Source organism: Corvus cornix, chromosome 1A (genome assembly GCF_000738735.6).
Source record: "Corvus cornix cornix isolate S_Up_H32 chromosome 1A, ASM73873v5, whole genome shotgun sequence".
Lineage (NCBI taxonomy): Eukaryota > Metazoa > Chordata > Aves > Passeriformes > Corvidae > Corvus > Corvus cornix.
Window position 1 is genome coordinate 19,256,526 of NC_047057.1, and position 16,362 is coordinate 19,272,887.

At 42.2% G+C, this 16,362-nt stretch overlaps 1 protein-coding gene across 1 annotated transcript; it reads left to right on the forward strand.

Annotated features, from left to right (window-relative positions):
* The first annotated feature begins 1,487 nt into the window (after nt 1-1,487).
* On the forward strand, nt 1,488-14,106 carry SELENOO (selenoprotein O). Its single transcript, XM_039571169.1, has 9 exons — nt 1,488-2,013; nt 3,373-3,576; nt 4,519-4,699; nt 7,766-7,896; nt 8,254-8,534; nt 8,881-9,031; nt 10,777-10,962; nt 11,796-11,952; nt 12,632-14,106. The coding sequence occupies exons 1-9, from the start codon at nt 1,508-1,510 to the stop codon at nt 12,824-12,826; spliced, it is 1,992 nt and encodes a 663-aa protein (XP_039427103.1). The 5' UTR covers nt 1,488-1,507; the 3' UTR covers nt 12,827-14,106.
* The last annotated feature ends 2,256 nt before the right edge of the window (nt 14,107-16,362 follow it).

Consider the following 16,362-nt stretch of genomic DNA (forward strand, 5'->3'; position numbering starts at 1 on the left):
GCACATGGAAGACATCAAGCACAGGACAAAAGTAGCTCCAAAGATCCACAGCTGAAATCAGTCTACTGACTCTTCAGGTGAAAAAATGCACCAGCTGTGTCTATCCTCACACCAGCAAGTCTTGTGTGTCCATGTGTATGTGGGGAGACCAGGAACAGCTGACACAGCTGTCCTGTTCAGCAGCTCCCAGCTGAAGACGCTGGCTGGGGGTTGTCCTAATTATCCCCTCCCTTGTCGCTTGCCTTGTGCCCACTGCAGAGTGGAGCTTTCAGGGAGGCAACAGCAGCAAAGATGGAGCTACCCTTACCCTCACTCCAGTAGGGAAGAGGGTAGGAGCTGGTGCTGTGTATGCTCTTTTCAGTCACAAGATCTTGTCCTTTGAGTCCTGGCACCTGGCCTGGCTCCTCCTTGGTGGCTCCCTGCTGGGGACGGCTGTGCTGCAAAGTGAGCAAACACTCGCTTTTGCTTGTTGGAGGTTTTGTCTGTGGGTTTGTGTAGTACAACACAGAGAAGCTCTAGCATCGTTTGGGACGGGGGAAAGATGCACACAGCCACTTTCACACTTGCCTTATCCAAGATACTTGGTGCCTGTGTATCATGACTAACGCTTGAGGGAAAAGGGGGAAGAATCAGACTTGAAAAAAAGCCGTATCCCTTTCTTCCAGTTTCAGTAGGAGGAGGCTTGTGCCTCCTCCCAGCTAAGTGACATTATTTCAGTGGTAACACGTCCGTGATTTTGGCTGCAGAGATGATTTATAATCTGGAGAAAGTAATGAAGAGTGATATTTGAATAGAGCAGGGTGGTTATTAATGTGATGTGTCTCTGCAGCTACTAAACTGCACATCTGCTTTCTCCATGGCCAGCAGGAGTGTTCTGTTTCTGCTCGAGCTGTGTGTGGGCAAGCCTGCCAAGGTTGCTCAGGGCTTTAAGTTTGTACAAGTGCAACAGGGTTCTGGGTGTGCACCACCTGGCACTGGGCAGCTCCTCTCCCCCTCCCTGCTGCCATCCCCACGTCGTCTCTCATCCAAGTTCTTTAGAGCGGAGAATCTGTTGCGTTTAGATGGAAAGTGCAAGTAATAGTAATAATTTAGTGCCATCTACTGTCTGCAGATGGTTTACCTACTCTGTCCGGGTTCAAGTGGAGGCATCCACCGGACCCTTCAGAGAAGGTAAGTGTGCACAACTTGGAGAGGTTTGGTCTTGACTCACCAGTGTGGTACCTGCTTTTAACTGAAATAACACAAAACATGAACATTCTGGATACTGACCTGTGGCATACATTCGTTTATCTTTTTTCTTGTTGTGGGTGCAGCGCCCCCGCGCCCTGCTGGCGGCTGCCGCCGGCCACCCCTCCCCATGCCTTCGAGCGGGCTGAGCCGCCCTGCCCGGGGCAAAATTTGATCCGCCCGGTCCCAGCCTGCCGCCCGCCCCGCCGGACCCAGCCGCGCTCCCCGCGGGTGGCCCCATGGGCGGGATTCGCGGCGGCACCGCCCCCGGCCCGGGCGCATGGACGCGGTGCTGCGCAGCGGCCGCCGCTTCCCCTCGCGGCTGCTGAGGGCGGCGGGCTCGGCCATGCAGCGGCCCGAGGGCGGCGGCGGCTGGCTGGGCGCGCTGCGCTTCGACAACCTGGCGCTGCGCTCGCTGCCTGTGGACGCCTCGGAGGAGGGCGGCCCGCGGACCGTGCCCGGCGCCTGCTTCGCTCGGGTGCGGCCGAGCCCGCTGCAGAACCCGCGGCTCGTGGCCATGTCGCTGCCGGCGCTGGCGCTGCTGGGGCTGGAGGCGCCTGCGGCCGACCCGGCGGCGGCGGAGGCCGAGGCCGCGCTGTTCTTCAGCGGGAACCGGGTGCTGGCGGGCGCGGAGCCTGCGGCGCACTGCTACTGCGGCCACCAGTTCGGCAGCTTCGCGGGGCAGCTGGGCGACGGCGCCGCCATGTACCTGGGAGAGGTGCTGGGCCCGGGGGGCGAGCGCTGGGAGATCCAGCTCAAAGGCGCCGGCATCACCCCCTTTTCCCGGTAAGGCCCGGGCGGGCGGTGCCGGAACAGCCGGCGAGGCGCGGTTTGCAAGGAGCAGCGGCCGGTGCCCCATGCGCGGCTCGGGCGCTGTGCGGGGAGGACAGGGACGGGCTGGCCGGCCCGCAGATCGCATTAGCGAGGGGCTGGTGCCGTGCTCAGGGTCATTCCCTGAGGCAAAGGTCATCTCTTAAATCCTCGTGGTTGGTTGTTTTTTGTTTAACTTTGGCAGCAGCGAGTGTAATGCTTAAGTGCCAGATCAGGAGGTGCCAAAATTTTCCGCTGGAAAACGAAGAGTGTAACTGGATCTCGTTCAGGTGGCACGTTACTTCTGTCCCTGGTTATCCTCCAGTGCGGGTTTTCCCCTTTGGAAGGATGCAGACCATGATGACAGTGGGGAGAGCAGTGTGTAATTGCTGCCCTACGGCCCACACAGGTGGTATTTAAATGTGGGTGTTCGGTTGCGCTGCTGGTCCTTGTACCCACTCTTCCCAGCTGTGGGAGGGAATAGTGGAAAAGTCCCCAAAACGGCATATTGACCAAATCGCTGCAAGGGATGGGTGTTTTCATTAGCCATATTGGCCTTTAAATGCTTTAAATATTTCAGGTAATTTTTCCCACTTGCATTTCCCATATTTTCTGTCCCAGCTCTACAGAGGCTCGGTAACACCTTAGTTTCATGTATGCAGCCCTCTGAAGGCCTTCTCCAGGTCTGTGAGGGTTAGGGAAATCACAGATATGGTGGTAGCTTTGTAGATCTGCCCTGGGCAGCTCTCCTGCTTGCCTGTGGCTTTGGAAGTGCTGGGAGTGTGGGCTGAGAACCACCTGTGTTTGTTCCATTTGCTTAATATCTTTTAAACAAGCTAGTTTGTTATCCTTTGTCTATTTAGTTGTTTTTGTTTTGGTTTTTTTTAAGTGCAGCTGTTGTGCATTGTCATATTTAGGAACCCATTTCTAGATTGCTTATCCAGAAAGAATCAAAATAATATTTTACATTGTATTTCATTTAGTTAAGAGGAAACCATTGACTTGATATACAATAAAATAGCTATTGTCCAAATTTTTAAAAATTTTTGAAGAACTATTGCATCAATGAAACCAACAGAGTTAATTATTAGAAGGGATATGTGTACCTGGAAGGTTTATTCTGTTACGTGTGCTCTTCATTGCAAGTTGTGTCCATCTAATTGAACTTTAACAGAAGTGTGAAGGTCCAGCTTCTGTTTTCAGATCTGCCACTACTTTTTTGTGTAACCATGGACGGGGTATGCTACTTCTAGGCTTTTATTTCTCTACTGCTACAGAGGAGACAGAAGTTCCTGCCTTTATAGCCTAAAATCCCTGCATGTGTTCCTGCTGCAGGCAAGCTGATGGTCGGAAAGTCCTGCGGTCGAGCATCCGGGAGTTCCTGTGCAGTGAGGCCATGTTCCACCTGGGCATACCAACAACTCGGGCTGGCACGTGCGTCACGTCCGACTCCAAAGTCGTCCGTGACATATTTTATGATGGGAATCCAAAAAATGAAAGGTGTACAGTTGTTCTGAGAATAGCCTCTACGTTTATAAGGTAGAAACATACTTTGTTGATCAGTTTTGTTTTGGTGCTTTTCTTTTAAAACTAAGCAGTCTTTTAAAATACCATTTTAAGTGTATTTCTCTAACAGCACCATTTGTGTGTTTCTTGTTCTGGAGGCTTGGAACTTCTTTTGCTGGGCTGTAGGAAGAAGCTGCTGTTCTTGCCTGGCAGATGGGATGGGCTGCTGTCTTTGCACTGAGACAGAACTAGGGATGCTATCCTGGTAGAAAGAAGTTAAGTTTTGCAAACTTAGGAAAACAGATTTTTTGTGTTTATTCCCGTACAGAATACTTTTTTTTTTTTTTTTTATAGTAGTAGTAGTGGTAGATTATAGTTCTGTCCTTAATTCCAGTTCCAATGTAGTACTGTCAAAGTTTGGGTGTACTTTCCCTGCCTGAGAGGTGTACGAGGTTCCTGCTCCAGCAGAAGCTATTAGGAATTTCAGGAAGTTGCATTGCTTCCTCTAAGGTTACAGAATATTAGAGGAAGGTGAGGTATAAGGAATATGCGCTTTCATACGTATGTGTATATTTGCGTACGTTGCTGCGTGTGTTTACATATCTGGAAAATGTATCTGGTATGCTTGATGTACAGTCTAGTATTTAAAATAATTCCAACTTCTACATACTTACTCAGGGTAAGAATTTTTCAGTAGAAGGAGTCGTAAGAAGCTTTAGTGAGCTGGTGTTCAGTACTGGCAGGGTCAGTCAGTTTAGTTACGTTTGCGTGTAGGAGCTTCCTTGCACCGAGTAACTGAGCCTCACCACGTTCAGTGTAGGAATCTTGCAGGTTTTTCTCTCAGTCATCTGAAGGATTGGTGTTAAGAGACAATGTGCTGTTATTGCAACAGCAGTAAATGTTTTTATTACATGCAGTATTAAATTATGTTAATAGTATCAGATAATTCTAAAATGTGTTTTTATTTTGAAACAGATTTGGCTCTTTCGAAATTTTTAAACCTCCTGATGAATACACTGGACGCAAGGGCCCCAGCGTTGACAGAAATGATATTCGAATACAGATGCTTGATTATGTGATCAGCACTTTCTACCCAGAAATCCAGGAGGCTTATTCAGACAACACTACTCAGAGGAATGCTGCCTTCTTCAGAGAGGTAAGGAAGATCAGATTCTCTTCATAAATCCACACCAGTCATCTTTAGGAACTTCATCTGCAAGCACAGATGACTGGAGTCAGGTAATATTTTGTATCATTCAATTGTCTGAACTCTTCTTTTCTTTGAAGAAAGCACTCTTAGTAGACCTGCTTATTGATGAAAACAGTGTTGATATTGATCTCACCAGTGAAAACAGTTTAACCTTCCTAATAGTAATTAATGATTTCCCTGCTTTGGGGGAGCTTCCGAAGGCTTGTCTCCATTTGCTGGGACTGTCTTAGACTGTGAGAGGGAGTTCTGGCTCTGACTGTCAGATGAGTTGATGGTGCTGAGACATCACTTGCAAGGCATCGTTATGTAAAATACTGAGAATGCTGAGTCTCATTTTTCAAATTACAAACAGGAATGTTGACTGCAAATCAGTTTAACTTCAGGCTTTAGAACTGAAATGTTTAAAGGCTGTTGAGCACTCTTATAACTAGTGAGCAAACAGAGTAATTAAAAAATACCAGTGTCTAATACTTGACTAGTCTATCTAAAAGCTTTGCGGTGGTGCTTTGAAATCTGAAATGATCTGGTGTGGACTGAGGGAATGGCTGCAGCATGATTCACTTTCATAACAGACCAGTAAGAGGTCAAAAGCCAGACTTAATATCTGACATTCTATGGTTTGGTTTCTTGCCCCCTTTTTTTCTTTTTTTTCTTCATCACAACCTGTGCATACTTGCATTAGTTCTTAAAAGCAAGCTGTGGCTCGGTTCACCACTGTGTACCGAGGAGTTTTAACTCTGCTGGACAAGCCTTTTGTGTGTGAACAATTGGGGTTGATGAGGAGAACTGTGGCTTGTAGCTCACTCTGTGCATGTCCAGCTCTGCAGCTGATGGCATGTTTACTTTCTGATGGCAGAAAAGTCATGGGACTTGGGGATCTTTGTGGGTGTGTGTGTGCACCCAGTCCTGGTTTTGGCTGCTTTTCCTGGCTCCTTTTCCTTCCCCCCACCCCTATTCCTAGCATCCTTTTCTCATTTCCCCATATCTGTTTTTTGTTTGTTGTGCTCCTCCTGCCACTGCCTGTCTACATTCCCATGTCTGTGCTATCACTGCCTCCTCATGTTTTCTCTCAACCTTATTGGGGACTTTCCAGATTTTTCTCCACCTGAAAATCACCCCAGTCCCTTCTCTAATTGGACAAACACATCCATTAGCAGGGAACTGCTGTCACCTCAATTCTATCTTGTTTTATCTTTCCTTTTGCACTGTGGAGGAAACGGAGAAAAAAAGCACAAGTGATTGCATTTCACAGCACTGTCTAGAAAGCAAGCATCATTATCTGTACTTCTCAAATAATTTGTAGCTGTTGTTTAAATTTAAATGAGCATGTCCTTCAGCTGGCAGTCGTATTTATATATACACCATACCTGTCTTCTAGTTTGGTTAGCTGTAGAAAAATGTTGATCAAAAAGAATAAAGGTCAAAGACGATGCAGAGCTGTCTCTTCATTGTCAGTGTACCCATCTTTGAGTGGCACCCAAGCTTTAGTTGCTTTTGGGCACTCTCATTAGGGGGATTTCTTTCTACCAGAAGCCTGGTGGTGTGTGAAGCATCCATACAAAGACATTCAGCAGCAAGGACTGCCTTACCACTGGAGTGCTTTCATCCCATCCCTGGTGGCCACGATTTATTTATTTTTAACTTTCACATTTTCCCAGCACAGAGTCATTGTGCAGGGTGTGCCTCTCTTACTGGTTTATGGCCTGAGTAATCAGTTTCGGACACATGTAGCTGGCTGCTGGCTTCCAGCTGCCCCATGGATCAGCGTTCAGGAAAAATGGGTAAAGTACCTACCACGAGAGTATTGGAAAATGTAGAAGTGTGGGATCTCAAGGTGAACCAGAAGGTTCTGTTGCAATCATCATTTGTGATTTTCATTAACTGTCAGGGAAAAATTTGTTTAATTTTTCTTCTTTACTTGACTGCATGTGTTTTTTAAAAAGAAGGTAGAAAAATTCTGGATTTGAATGCAAAGGCATAGAAACATCTAATGAAACAATTCGTAGATCCTTTTTTGAAGCTTAATGAAATACACTTTCACTGCAGCATGGAGTAAATAGTTGCTTTGAATTTCTGTGCATTGTTAGCTATTTGGGTAGAAGAATGTTTTTATTTGTGAAAATAATGTGATTTAGAAGTTTTAGCTAATGGCTATGTAAAACTTTTACTTACAGCAATTTAGTAAAGTATTTGCAACTAGTTTTATTTTAAAACCATGTTAGCTTCCTGACTTTTAGACTTTTAGTGTTGTAGTTGACAGGTGGGCTAATGTATTTAGGTGACTAGGACTACTTTAAAATATTATACTATTTATTTGAAGGATGGTGCACATGCAGTGATTTTAGTCAACTCTGTAAAAGTAGTTCTCAGTTAAGCAGTGGAAAATCTCTGATGAAGCATGCATTTGGTGAAGAATTGCATTTAAATAAAATTTTCGTTCTTGCAATATTTTTATTTAATTTTGTAGCCTTACTTCCACTTTCAGAACATTGAGAAATGCTTATCAGTGCTAAAACCTGTTTGCAGGGAATAGTTTTTTTGTGTCAGCCCCTTTAACCTCACTGTAAATCACCCCTACAATACAAGGTAAACCAAAAGGCTAAATTTGCTTATGTGATCTCCTGCCTGTAGCTACTCTTTAAAAATAGTAATAGGCAAAAGAATGTATTTATATAATGACTAGACTAGTATGCAAATCTGGTGTCAAACAGTTTATCTTATTTCTGTGTACTGTCTCCAGTGCATTTGAAAGCTGTTCAATTGACTGGCAAGTCAAGCATGGAAGGAGAGAAGCGGAGGCAAACAGAAATGGGAGGCAGAGAAACAGGATAGTTACTGACAGGAGGAGAGAGGCAAACTGTCCTTAAGATGTTTGTGTGTGTGGCATGCTGCCAGAATCTGCTTCCATTGGAGCTGTAGAAACATCAGTTCAGACTAGGAAATGCCTGGAAATAGACGAATGTTTTGGAGAAGTGTTGTGATGAAAAATGAACTAAACATCCTTTCTTTCAGCTAACCAAACGGACAGCGAGGTTGGTTGCTGACTGGCAGTGTGTGGGGTTTTGCCATGGTGTGCTGAATACAGACAACATGAGTATAGTTGGACTAACCATTGACTATGGCCCTTTTGGGTTTATGGACAGGTCAGTGTGGCATCAATGTTTGGAATTGCATATGTACTTGCTATATAGGACAATCCTGGTGTTCATGGTTGCTTTAATATTTTTACTCTAAGGTAGATTTCTGAATTAGCTTTATGGCAAAGTAGATTAAGGTAGCTCTAATTATCCTTTAATTCTTCTTTACAATGTACTTTAAACTGTGTTCACAACATCTCTAGCTGTTAGACTGTTCTTACAGCGTGTGGGTTTGGGAAAAGAATCAAGGAGTGTTTCCTTTCAAATTTTTTAGTTCCTAGAGCAGACTAAAATAGTAAAACTATTTCTCACAGTATTGGTGTCCAGATAATTAGAAAATGCTAAGTACTTCTTCTCTTGTAGGTATGACCCTGAGCATGTTTGCAATGGTTCTGATAATACAGGGCGCTATGCTTACAACAAACAGCCAGAGGTTTGCAAGTGGAACCTGGGGAAACTTGCTGAAGCTTTAGTTCCAGAGCTGCCCTTGGAAATAAGCCAACTTATCCTGGAAGAGGAATATGATGCAGAATTTGAGAAGCACTATTTGCAGAAGATGAGGAAAAAATTAGGCCTAATCCAACTGGAATTAGAAGAAGATAGTAAGCTGGTGTCTGAACTGCTTGAAACCATGCATGTCACAGGTTGGTGAACAGTGCAGAAGGTGCTTATTTAATAGCCCATCAGCATCTATTATCAAATCAAAATATAATTTATATCTTGACCTTACAAGAAAGTAGCCTTGTGCTACTACACTGTAATCTGAGGGAAGAACAAAAGACTGAAAAGAATTACCTTATTGTGAGCTGTGGAGTAGTTGTTGCCTTATACAGGGCTTCTGTCTCACATTTGCACCCTCACTGAGAGAACAGTTTTTTGCCTCTTTAGAATGGTGATCTATACTGCTGTGGGAGGAGGTAGGAAGGAGGTATGGGACCTGCTTTCCTGCTGATTTGTTAGTTGCATTACTCATAGAATTCATTTTTTCAGCTGGAGACTTCACAAATATTTTTTACTTGCTGAGTTCATTCTCAGTAGACATTGATCCTTCAAAATTTGAAGATTTCTTAGAAGAGCTTACAAGTCAGTGTGCTTCTGTGGAAGAACTGAAAGTTGCCTTGAAACCACAGATGGATCCAAGGTATTACTCTGCTTAAATACTTTTGGCTTTTGCTTTTAGTTTCATTATAACCATAATGAACACTGCATGGTATGTAATATTTCACTGATTTTAAGATTGGAAATGTCACTGTTAAGTAGATCCATCATGATATACAGCAGTGACTTTCAGCAGTTGGCTCTTGGGTTAGAGTTGTCTGAGCTTTTGTTTGGTCTTTTTTTTAAATTTCCTTCCCTGTCTCTGCTGACTTGAGGCAATGAGAGTGCCAAATAATGAAGTGATACGGAAGTATTTTACAGGAGAGATGGGTTTGAACTACAATGCTGCTGTGTTCTGCTAGTGTACTGTCAGCAAAAAGCCACTTTCAACTGCCAAAGTTCTGGCCTGAGGATAACCTAAACAACCACTTTAGGTGGTGTAGTCCATGTCCCATTTGTTCTGCAGTCCAGCTACTATGAGCATGGAAAATAATAACTCACGTTCAGCTGCTGCTTACAACAGCGATTGCAGCAGTTTTCCACGTTTTGGAGATGGGGAGAAACAATTAAAGGTATTTTGGGTATATTTCTCCCCCTCTCCCCACTTTGTTTAATAAGTGAAGGTAATGAACCTACCAAGTTCTTCAGCTTTGTTGTGTGTTGATAGCACAATACAGAGATAACTTGTGTGATAGAGATGGGTCAGTATTTTCTAAACACTGCATTCAGGACTAGAGAAACATGAAAAGTAGTTATAAATCATCATGATAGGGATGTGACATTTTGGAGGGGAGTAACTGTAATAAAGTGAGTGCATGACTGATTTCTTTTTTAACCTCAGCACTTGGATATGATAGAGCTAGGCATGTCAGATGTGTACATCAGATTTGGATAGTACTTTATGTAAACTCAGAAATCAAAGCACCTGGCTTATCTCTGCTTACTGAAGCTAGGAGAATATAACCTGATATAATGAGTTGTCTGTTTTGACAAGAATAGTGTTTCTTTTCTCCTTCACTTAATAATGCATTCATAGAGGAAATAAAAACACTTTGTATTTTGATATGCTGCAACTCTTTGGGTTTTTATTTTATGTTATGCTGTGGTATAGTTATTAATTCAGGAAAAATAAAAGCTAGCATGGTATTGCAAAATAAGGTGGAACTACGGTACAGCGCCAGTGAAACACAGTGAAATATGAAAAGATAGAATCCTAGTCAAACTTACAGAAGAATAGTCTGGATATTGTTCAGAATTTATTACCAGAAAGCAGTTCTCAGTCCGTGATTTAGACTGGCTAACTAAAAAAGTTAAATACAGTGTTGTCTCATGCAACTTAAATGAAGTATTTTTCCCCATATCATTTAGGTTTTTTAGTACTGGCAAAAATAGTACGTGTTAAAGAAATAAAAAAACCCCAAACAACAAAACCTGTGAATTCTATATTGTCTTGATATCTAAGTAAGATCAAACTTTTTAAACCAAATTCCTTTCAAAGTTCAAAAGGGTATTTTGATGCTCAACTAAACTGGTAATTTTGCGAATCTACTGTCTGCATCTTATATATCACGGGAATATGAATTAAACACACCAAAAGAAGGGGGAAGTAAAATTAGGATAATTTATAATAAAAATTGTTCTGTTAATTACAGATTTCTGTTACTTAGCCACTCTAGTGTAATCCTAGTTTGTTGTGAATGTTTTTGTATCTACTTTGATTGCAAAGAGACGGTTCTTGACAGGCAGCTCAACTTCAGTATCTAACCTGTTTGTTCTTTGTGTTCCCAGACAACTGTCAATGATGCTGATGTTGGCTCAGTCTAATCCACAGCTGTTTGCATTAATTGGGACAAAAGCTAATATAAATAAAGAACTGGAACGCATTGAACAATTCTCTAAACTGCAGCAGTTAACAGCAGATGATTTACGTAGCAGAAATAAAAGACACTGGAAGGAATGGCTGGAGAAATACAGGTAAGGTTTCTCAGTATTCATAGCACTATTACATTTCTGCATTTTGAGACAATGTGCGTGTCTCACAAAAGACACCCTGTCTCAGATATAGATCAGGAGGGATGGGGAGGGCATGCAGCTCAAGAATATTATCTACTGTCATGATCAGTGTCTTTGTTGCTGTGAAAGTTCCAGGGCATCTTTGTATTTTGTTTACTAGATTTTGTGGTGGTGTGAGGTTGTAGAAATCACCTAGCATCAAATCTATATGAAAAGCGCTTCAGTAATGTTGATGTTGATTCTGATACAGACTAATTCCAGTTGTGAACTTTTAAGTTTTCAGTAACTGCAACTGACTGACCTCTAAGCATTCTATCCTTTGAAATTTTTTTCCAAAAGAAAATTCTATGTGTGAATACAGAAAGCAAGTATTCTTAATCAAAGAGTTAAAACAGAAATCATGGCCAGGAAAAACAAATGTCCAGAACAACAAAAGCTTTCTTAATAAACAAGCATAGAAATACTTGAAAGACAAGATCTGAATGTGTCAGTCATTGCAGAGCAATGCAGATTAGACCATACCCCATATCTTGGTCTGACTTTAGAGAATAGAAAAGGGGTGCTGTGCCACTTCCTCAAGCCATGTCAGGACCTGCTGACTGTCCATAGTACTGCTTTTAAATGAAGTGGTGTTTTATATTCTGTTGTCATGCTGCATCTTATAAACTGAGAGGATTATAGATGATGTAGTATTTTTTAAGAACTGCAAGCTAAGGATCTCAAAACAAGAAAATGTGTCAACTTCTACGTGGGGTTCTTGATAAAAACCACTTTTGTTACCTGCTGAATTTCAGAGTCCGTTTGCAAAAAGAAATAGAAAGCGTTGGTAATGCTGATGCCTGGAACACTGATCATGTGAAGGTCATGAATTCAAACAATCCAAAATATATCTTGAGAAATTATATTGCCCAGAATGCCATAGAAGCAGCCGAAAATGGGGATTTCTCAGAGGTATGCTGTTGCTGCTCGCTCTCTCTAGGCTTGTGTGGATGTGTAGTGGTGCTGTCAAATGGCTGACATCATACCAGGCAAAATTTAGTCTGGAATCTTGGGCAGTAAGGGGATTGGGAATTCACTGTTCAGGAGGTCTCTATTGTTTTTGTTGAAACTGTAATTTTATTGACTGCAGTACAAATAATGTGGAATCAAAAATCTGAATCTGAATCTACCAGCTTTTGTAGGCTGACCTTGGGACAAGACACTTAGCCTGCTTTTACTGTCTCAAGAGTGGCTTTTACCTTGGGAGGCAGTTGGGGACTAATTTATACTTGTTCCTTTCTGGAAAGTGTTACCTTTTCAAATTTACAGCTTTCACCTGTGGACTTCAGCATGTGGAATGTTAGACGCAGAATATGGGAAAATTAATTTATTTAGAGAAATTATGTAAGAATTTGTATTGAATATTTTCATTTCAAGTTATTTGAGCTTGAGTCCCATACAGATACAAACTCAGCAGGTACAATTTCAAAGTTTGCATCTTACGTATATTGTTCATCTGTTTAATATTTGGCTTGTCTGGAGTTCGTGTATTAAATGCAATATACTTGCTCATTATTTGCCATGAGGTTCTTCTCCATATCATTTTGCCTTTACTTTCTAAATTCTTATAACCATGCTGTTTTCACTTTAGGTAAGAAACGTACTGAAACTTTTAGAACATCCATTCCAAGAAGCAGAAGGTTTCCAGGAGGTAAAGGAAGGTGCAGAAGAGGAGGGAGCAACTGCTCCAGCAGCTGTTTGTGCTCAAGAGACCGGAAGCAGACAATCATACTGCAGCAAACCTCCACTCTGGGCTGCAGAGCTCTGCGTTACATGATCTTCATAACTGCCTTGTTTTGTTTTTTGCTGTAGACTGAAGACTCTGATCCTCCTTCAGCAGTGAAGAATTCAGCAAGGCAAACGTCAAAGTGCTATTAAGTTATTGAAACAACACTGCATTTGGATGCATCTGCAGCAGTCTTCAGCTGTGCTTAATTTGAAGCAATTGTGGATCATTGGAACAAACCAGTAACAATCAACAGCCCATATACATCAGTAATCTAAATGTTTAGAGACCAAAGTCTTTCCTTTATCCTCACTACATTGCAAGTAAAAAGCAGTATTTTATGTCGAGGCAGGCTGAACTTCAAACATCCAAATGGAGTTGTTGCTATGTGAAGACAGAAATAGCAAGTCAGGAATCTGATCTGTTTTTGTCTGATGTCTTAACTAATAGTACTTCTAATATTTATTTACTGCTTTCTCTATGCAGGAACTTCCAGTCCTCTTTAATGGAGGAACAGATGCAGTGTTGCTTGTTTGAAGCTATGTTTCATTTAATTAAGTAGTTCATTTCTTGTGAGCCTTTAGATTGTATTTAATCATTACCTATTTTCAGAGAATTTGTGCAGGCTAGAATTTGGGGGGAACATTTGAATTTTTTTAAGAGCACAATTAAGGGAGATTATATACATTTGCACTTGAAAACTTGGTGGTGAAGTTTATTCAGGTTCAGTATGTTTGCACACAATGCACATAAATATCTACTAAACTCAGGAGTGCAGTTTGTAAGCCAGCTGCCTCGGGCAGGATCTATATGCCAAATTAGTGTGAGCCTTAAACTACCCCAGAACTCAAATCCAGGTTTTTGTTGTACATTGATTTCTGTGCTCCTGACAGAGTCTGCCTGTTCGAGAAGTGTGCAGGTGAGGTACCTGCTCATCACACTAGTCAGTGGGGTTCTTCCATTCCTTCTCTAGTCTTACACCATTTAGTTTGCTTCCATGGTCTTTGAAAATCTTTACGCTGGAAGTTTGCCATTTAGGAACATGCTATTTGAGCTTGGGTAAAAGATTATGGAGGATGTGGGAGGAGAAGAGGAGCTAACTTGCTTGCAAGTTACTTAGGGATAATGTTTCAGGGGAAGGTTGGTTGTCATTATTGTCACATCATCAAAAGAAAGTTGTTCTGTAGTTAGTTGTTACTTAACTTTCTGAACTTCTTTTTGAAGGCCTGTGTTATTAGTTCGGACACCTGAAAAGTTTGGTTTAATGCAAAGGCTTCTCTTTTCCAAAGAGACCAGTCTCTCACTGTGATTTACATGTCCTCAAGGAAATTCTTCTGCTACCCCCGTGCAAGCTTGATATCAGCTTGGATTGAATTGAGGAACAGCTGAGGGAGCTGGGGTTGTTCAGCCTGGAGAAAAGAAGACTCAGGGGTGACCTTATCACTCTCTACACCACCTGAAAGGTGGTTGGTTGTAGTCAGGTGGGGGTTGGTCTTTTTTCCAGGCAACAACTGACATATCAAGAGGACACAGTCTTAAGCTGTGCCAAGGGAAATTTAGGTTGGATGTTAGGAAAAAGTTTTTTACTGAAAGAGCGGTAAATTTCTGGAATTGTCTGCCCGGGGAGGTGGTGGAGTTACTGTCCCTGGATGTATTTAAAAAAAGATTGTATGTGGCATTCAGTGCCATGATTTAGTTGAGGTGGTGTTAGGGCATGGGTTGGACTCAGTGATCTTGAAGGTCTCTTCCAACCTGGTGATCCTGTGTGAATTATGCTCTTTAAGGTCTTCCTCAATATGAGCTGTCAGAAAACAGAACAGTTGGGAGTGTTGCGTATCCATCTGTACTAACAATCAGTTTGTCCTTCTTGCTGTCACAGGACATAGGGGATGCTTTGATTGTAAACATTCACTGTGTCTTGGAGCTGGAGAAACTGATTTGTGACAAACTAGAATCTCTGACAAGCACAGCACTTTCTTTCTGTGAGATTTTGGAGTCCTTACAGAAAAGGACAAGCTAGGTGTATTACCTAGCCCATGGAAGAATGATGTAGTTGAAAGAGGTCTTCTAGGAATAATGCATTTTTGTGGGACTCTGAGACTTTAATTGAGGATTATTCTTCCTTTAAACTTGGGTTACAGGAACCAAACTATGTAATGGAAACTTTAGCAGAAAGTCAGTGCTGGGTAAACAATACTGCATCAGGGAGGGAAAGGGTGTTGGCAATTTGAAAGACACTTCAGACATCCCCCTGCAGAACCTGTGGTCTCTTACAGTGTGCCTGGTCCAAAAGGGAGTAATGGAGGGGGAGAAGTTGCTCCAAACTGATCAACGTAACTGTGCTGATTTTGTTTCTCAGTTTATATCTTTTCTTTTGGGACACAGAGGGGAACAGAGTTTCAGAGGAGCTCTGTCCAAGCTTCTTGCTTAACAAAATGGTGTAAAAAGTAATGATTCTTAACCATACCTAAGGGGTCGAGTCTTTTTAATGGCATTCTGATGATAACGTGGTGGGGTTGAGTAGGTCTCTATTAATAGTGGTATAGAGAAGAACAATGATACTATAACCGTGTGTTTGGACATACAAGAATTTGAATTAACTACCAAATTATTGTGCACCTATATTGCCAAAATCATGGAAGGAGATACTTTGGAATAATTTACTAGCAGTCTTATTCCTGAAAGGGAAAAACCAATGTTACAGGGAGAAATGCAAATGCAATGGTATTTGCTGCTAAATATTCTTTGCTTACATGTTGATCAAGTGCAAGAGCAGGGTTGGAATGATGAATGCAGTCCCTGGGTGTGGCTGCTTTGGTGTGCCACTTAGTAAAGTTGTGTTTGTAATAGATGTTCACCAACAGGTAGAAACTCTGAAGTCTTTTACCTGTTCCAGCTGGACTGACATCCAACTGCTCGGTTCCTCAGGGAATGCAGTAATATCAGTGCTGTGTGTTTGAAGAAGTGTGATGATCCAAAGCCAAGTGGAATGCTTGTGCTCTTCCAGCACTCTCATTTCAGAAGGTGGGTCTCTGCTCAAACTGCGACCTGTGATCTGTGAGTTTCTTCTGCTCTTGCTCCTGGAGCAATGTGGAAGCAGGAGGTTGTTCAGCACAATTAGACCAAATTTTGTCTTAGAACTTTATCACTTAGCTCAGTTCTTCAGAGAGAAGGGAATACAGGTTATAGCATTTGGGAGTCTAAATACTTGAATCATAATTTGCCGCTTGATTTTTACAGCTTGTATTTGCAATAGGCTCTGAAAATAATATTTCTTATTGGTCAAATATTCTGCTTATATAAAAGCCATGGAGGTGTGCTCAAAATGAAGTGGTGACTCTTCTTATCAAAAGCTTTCTCTGGAAATACTTGTTTAGACTTAGACTGTGGCTGTACCATATATTCTCAAGTACCCTTACATAAAATCAAATGGTACCCAGATGACAAAACTGAAATGAGAACCTCTTGGAGATGAATCTCTGGATAGTCTCACATAATAGTGGGACTCCTTTCATGACTTGGTAAGATTTCACCATAACTCTGCTTCATCAGCTTGTAAATCTACTGTCAGCTCTTACTTTGGAATGTTGTGTGGG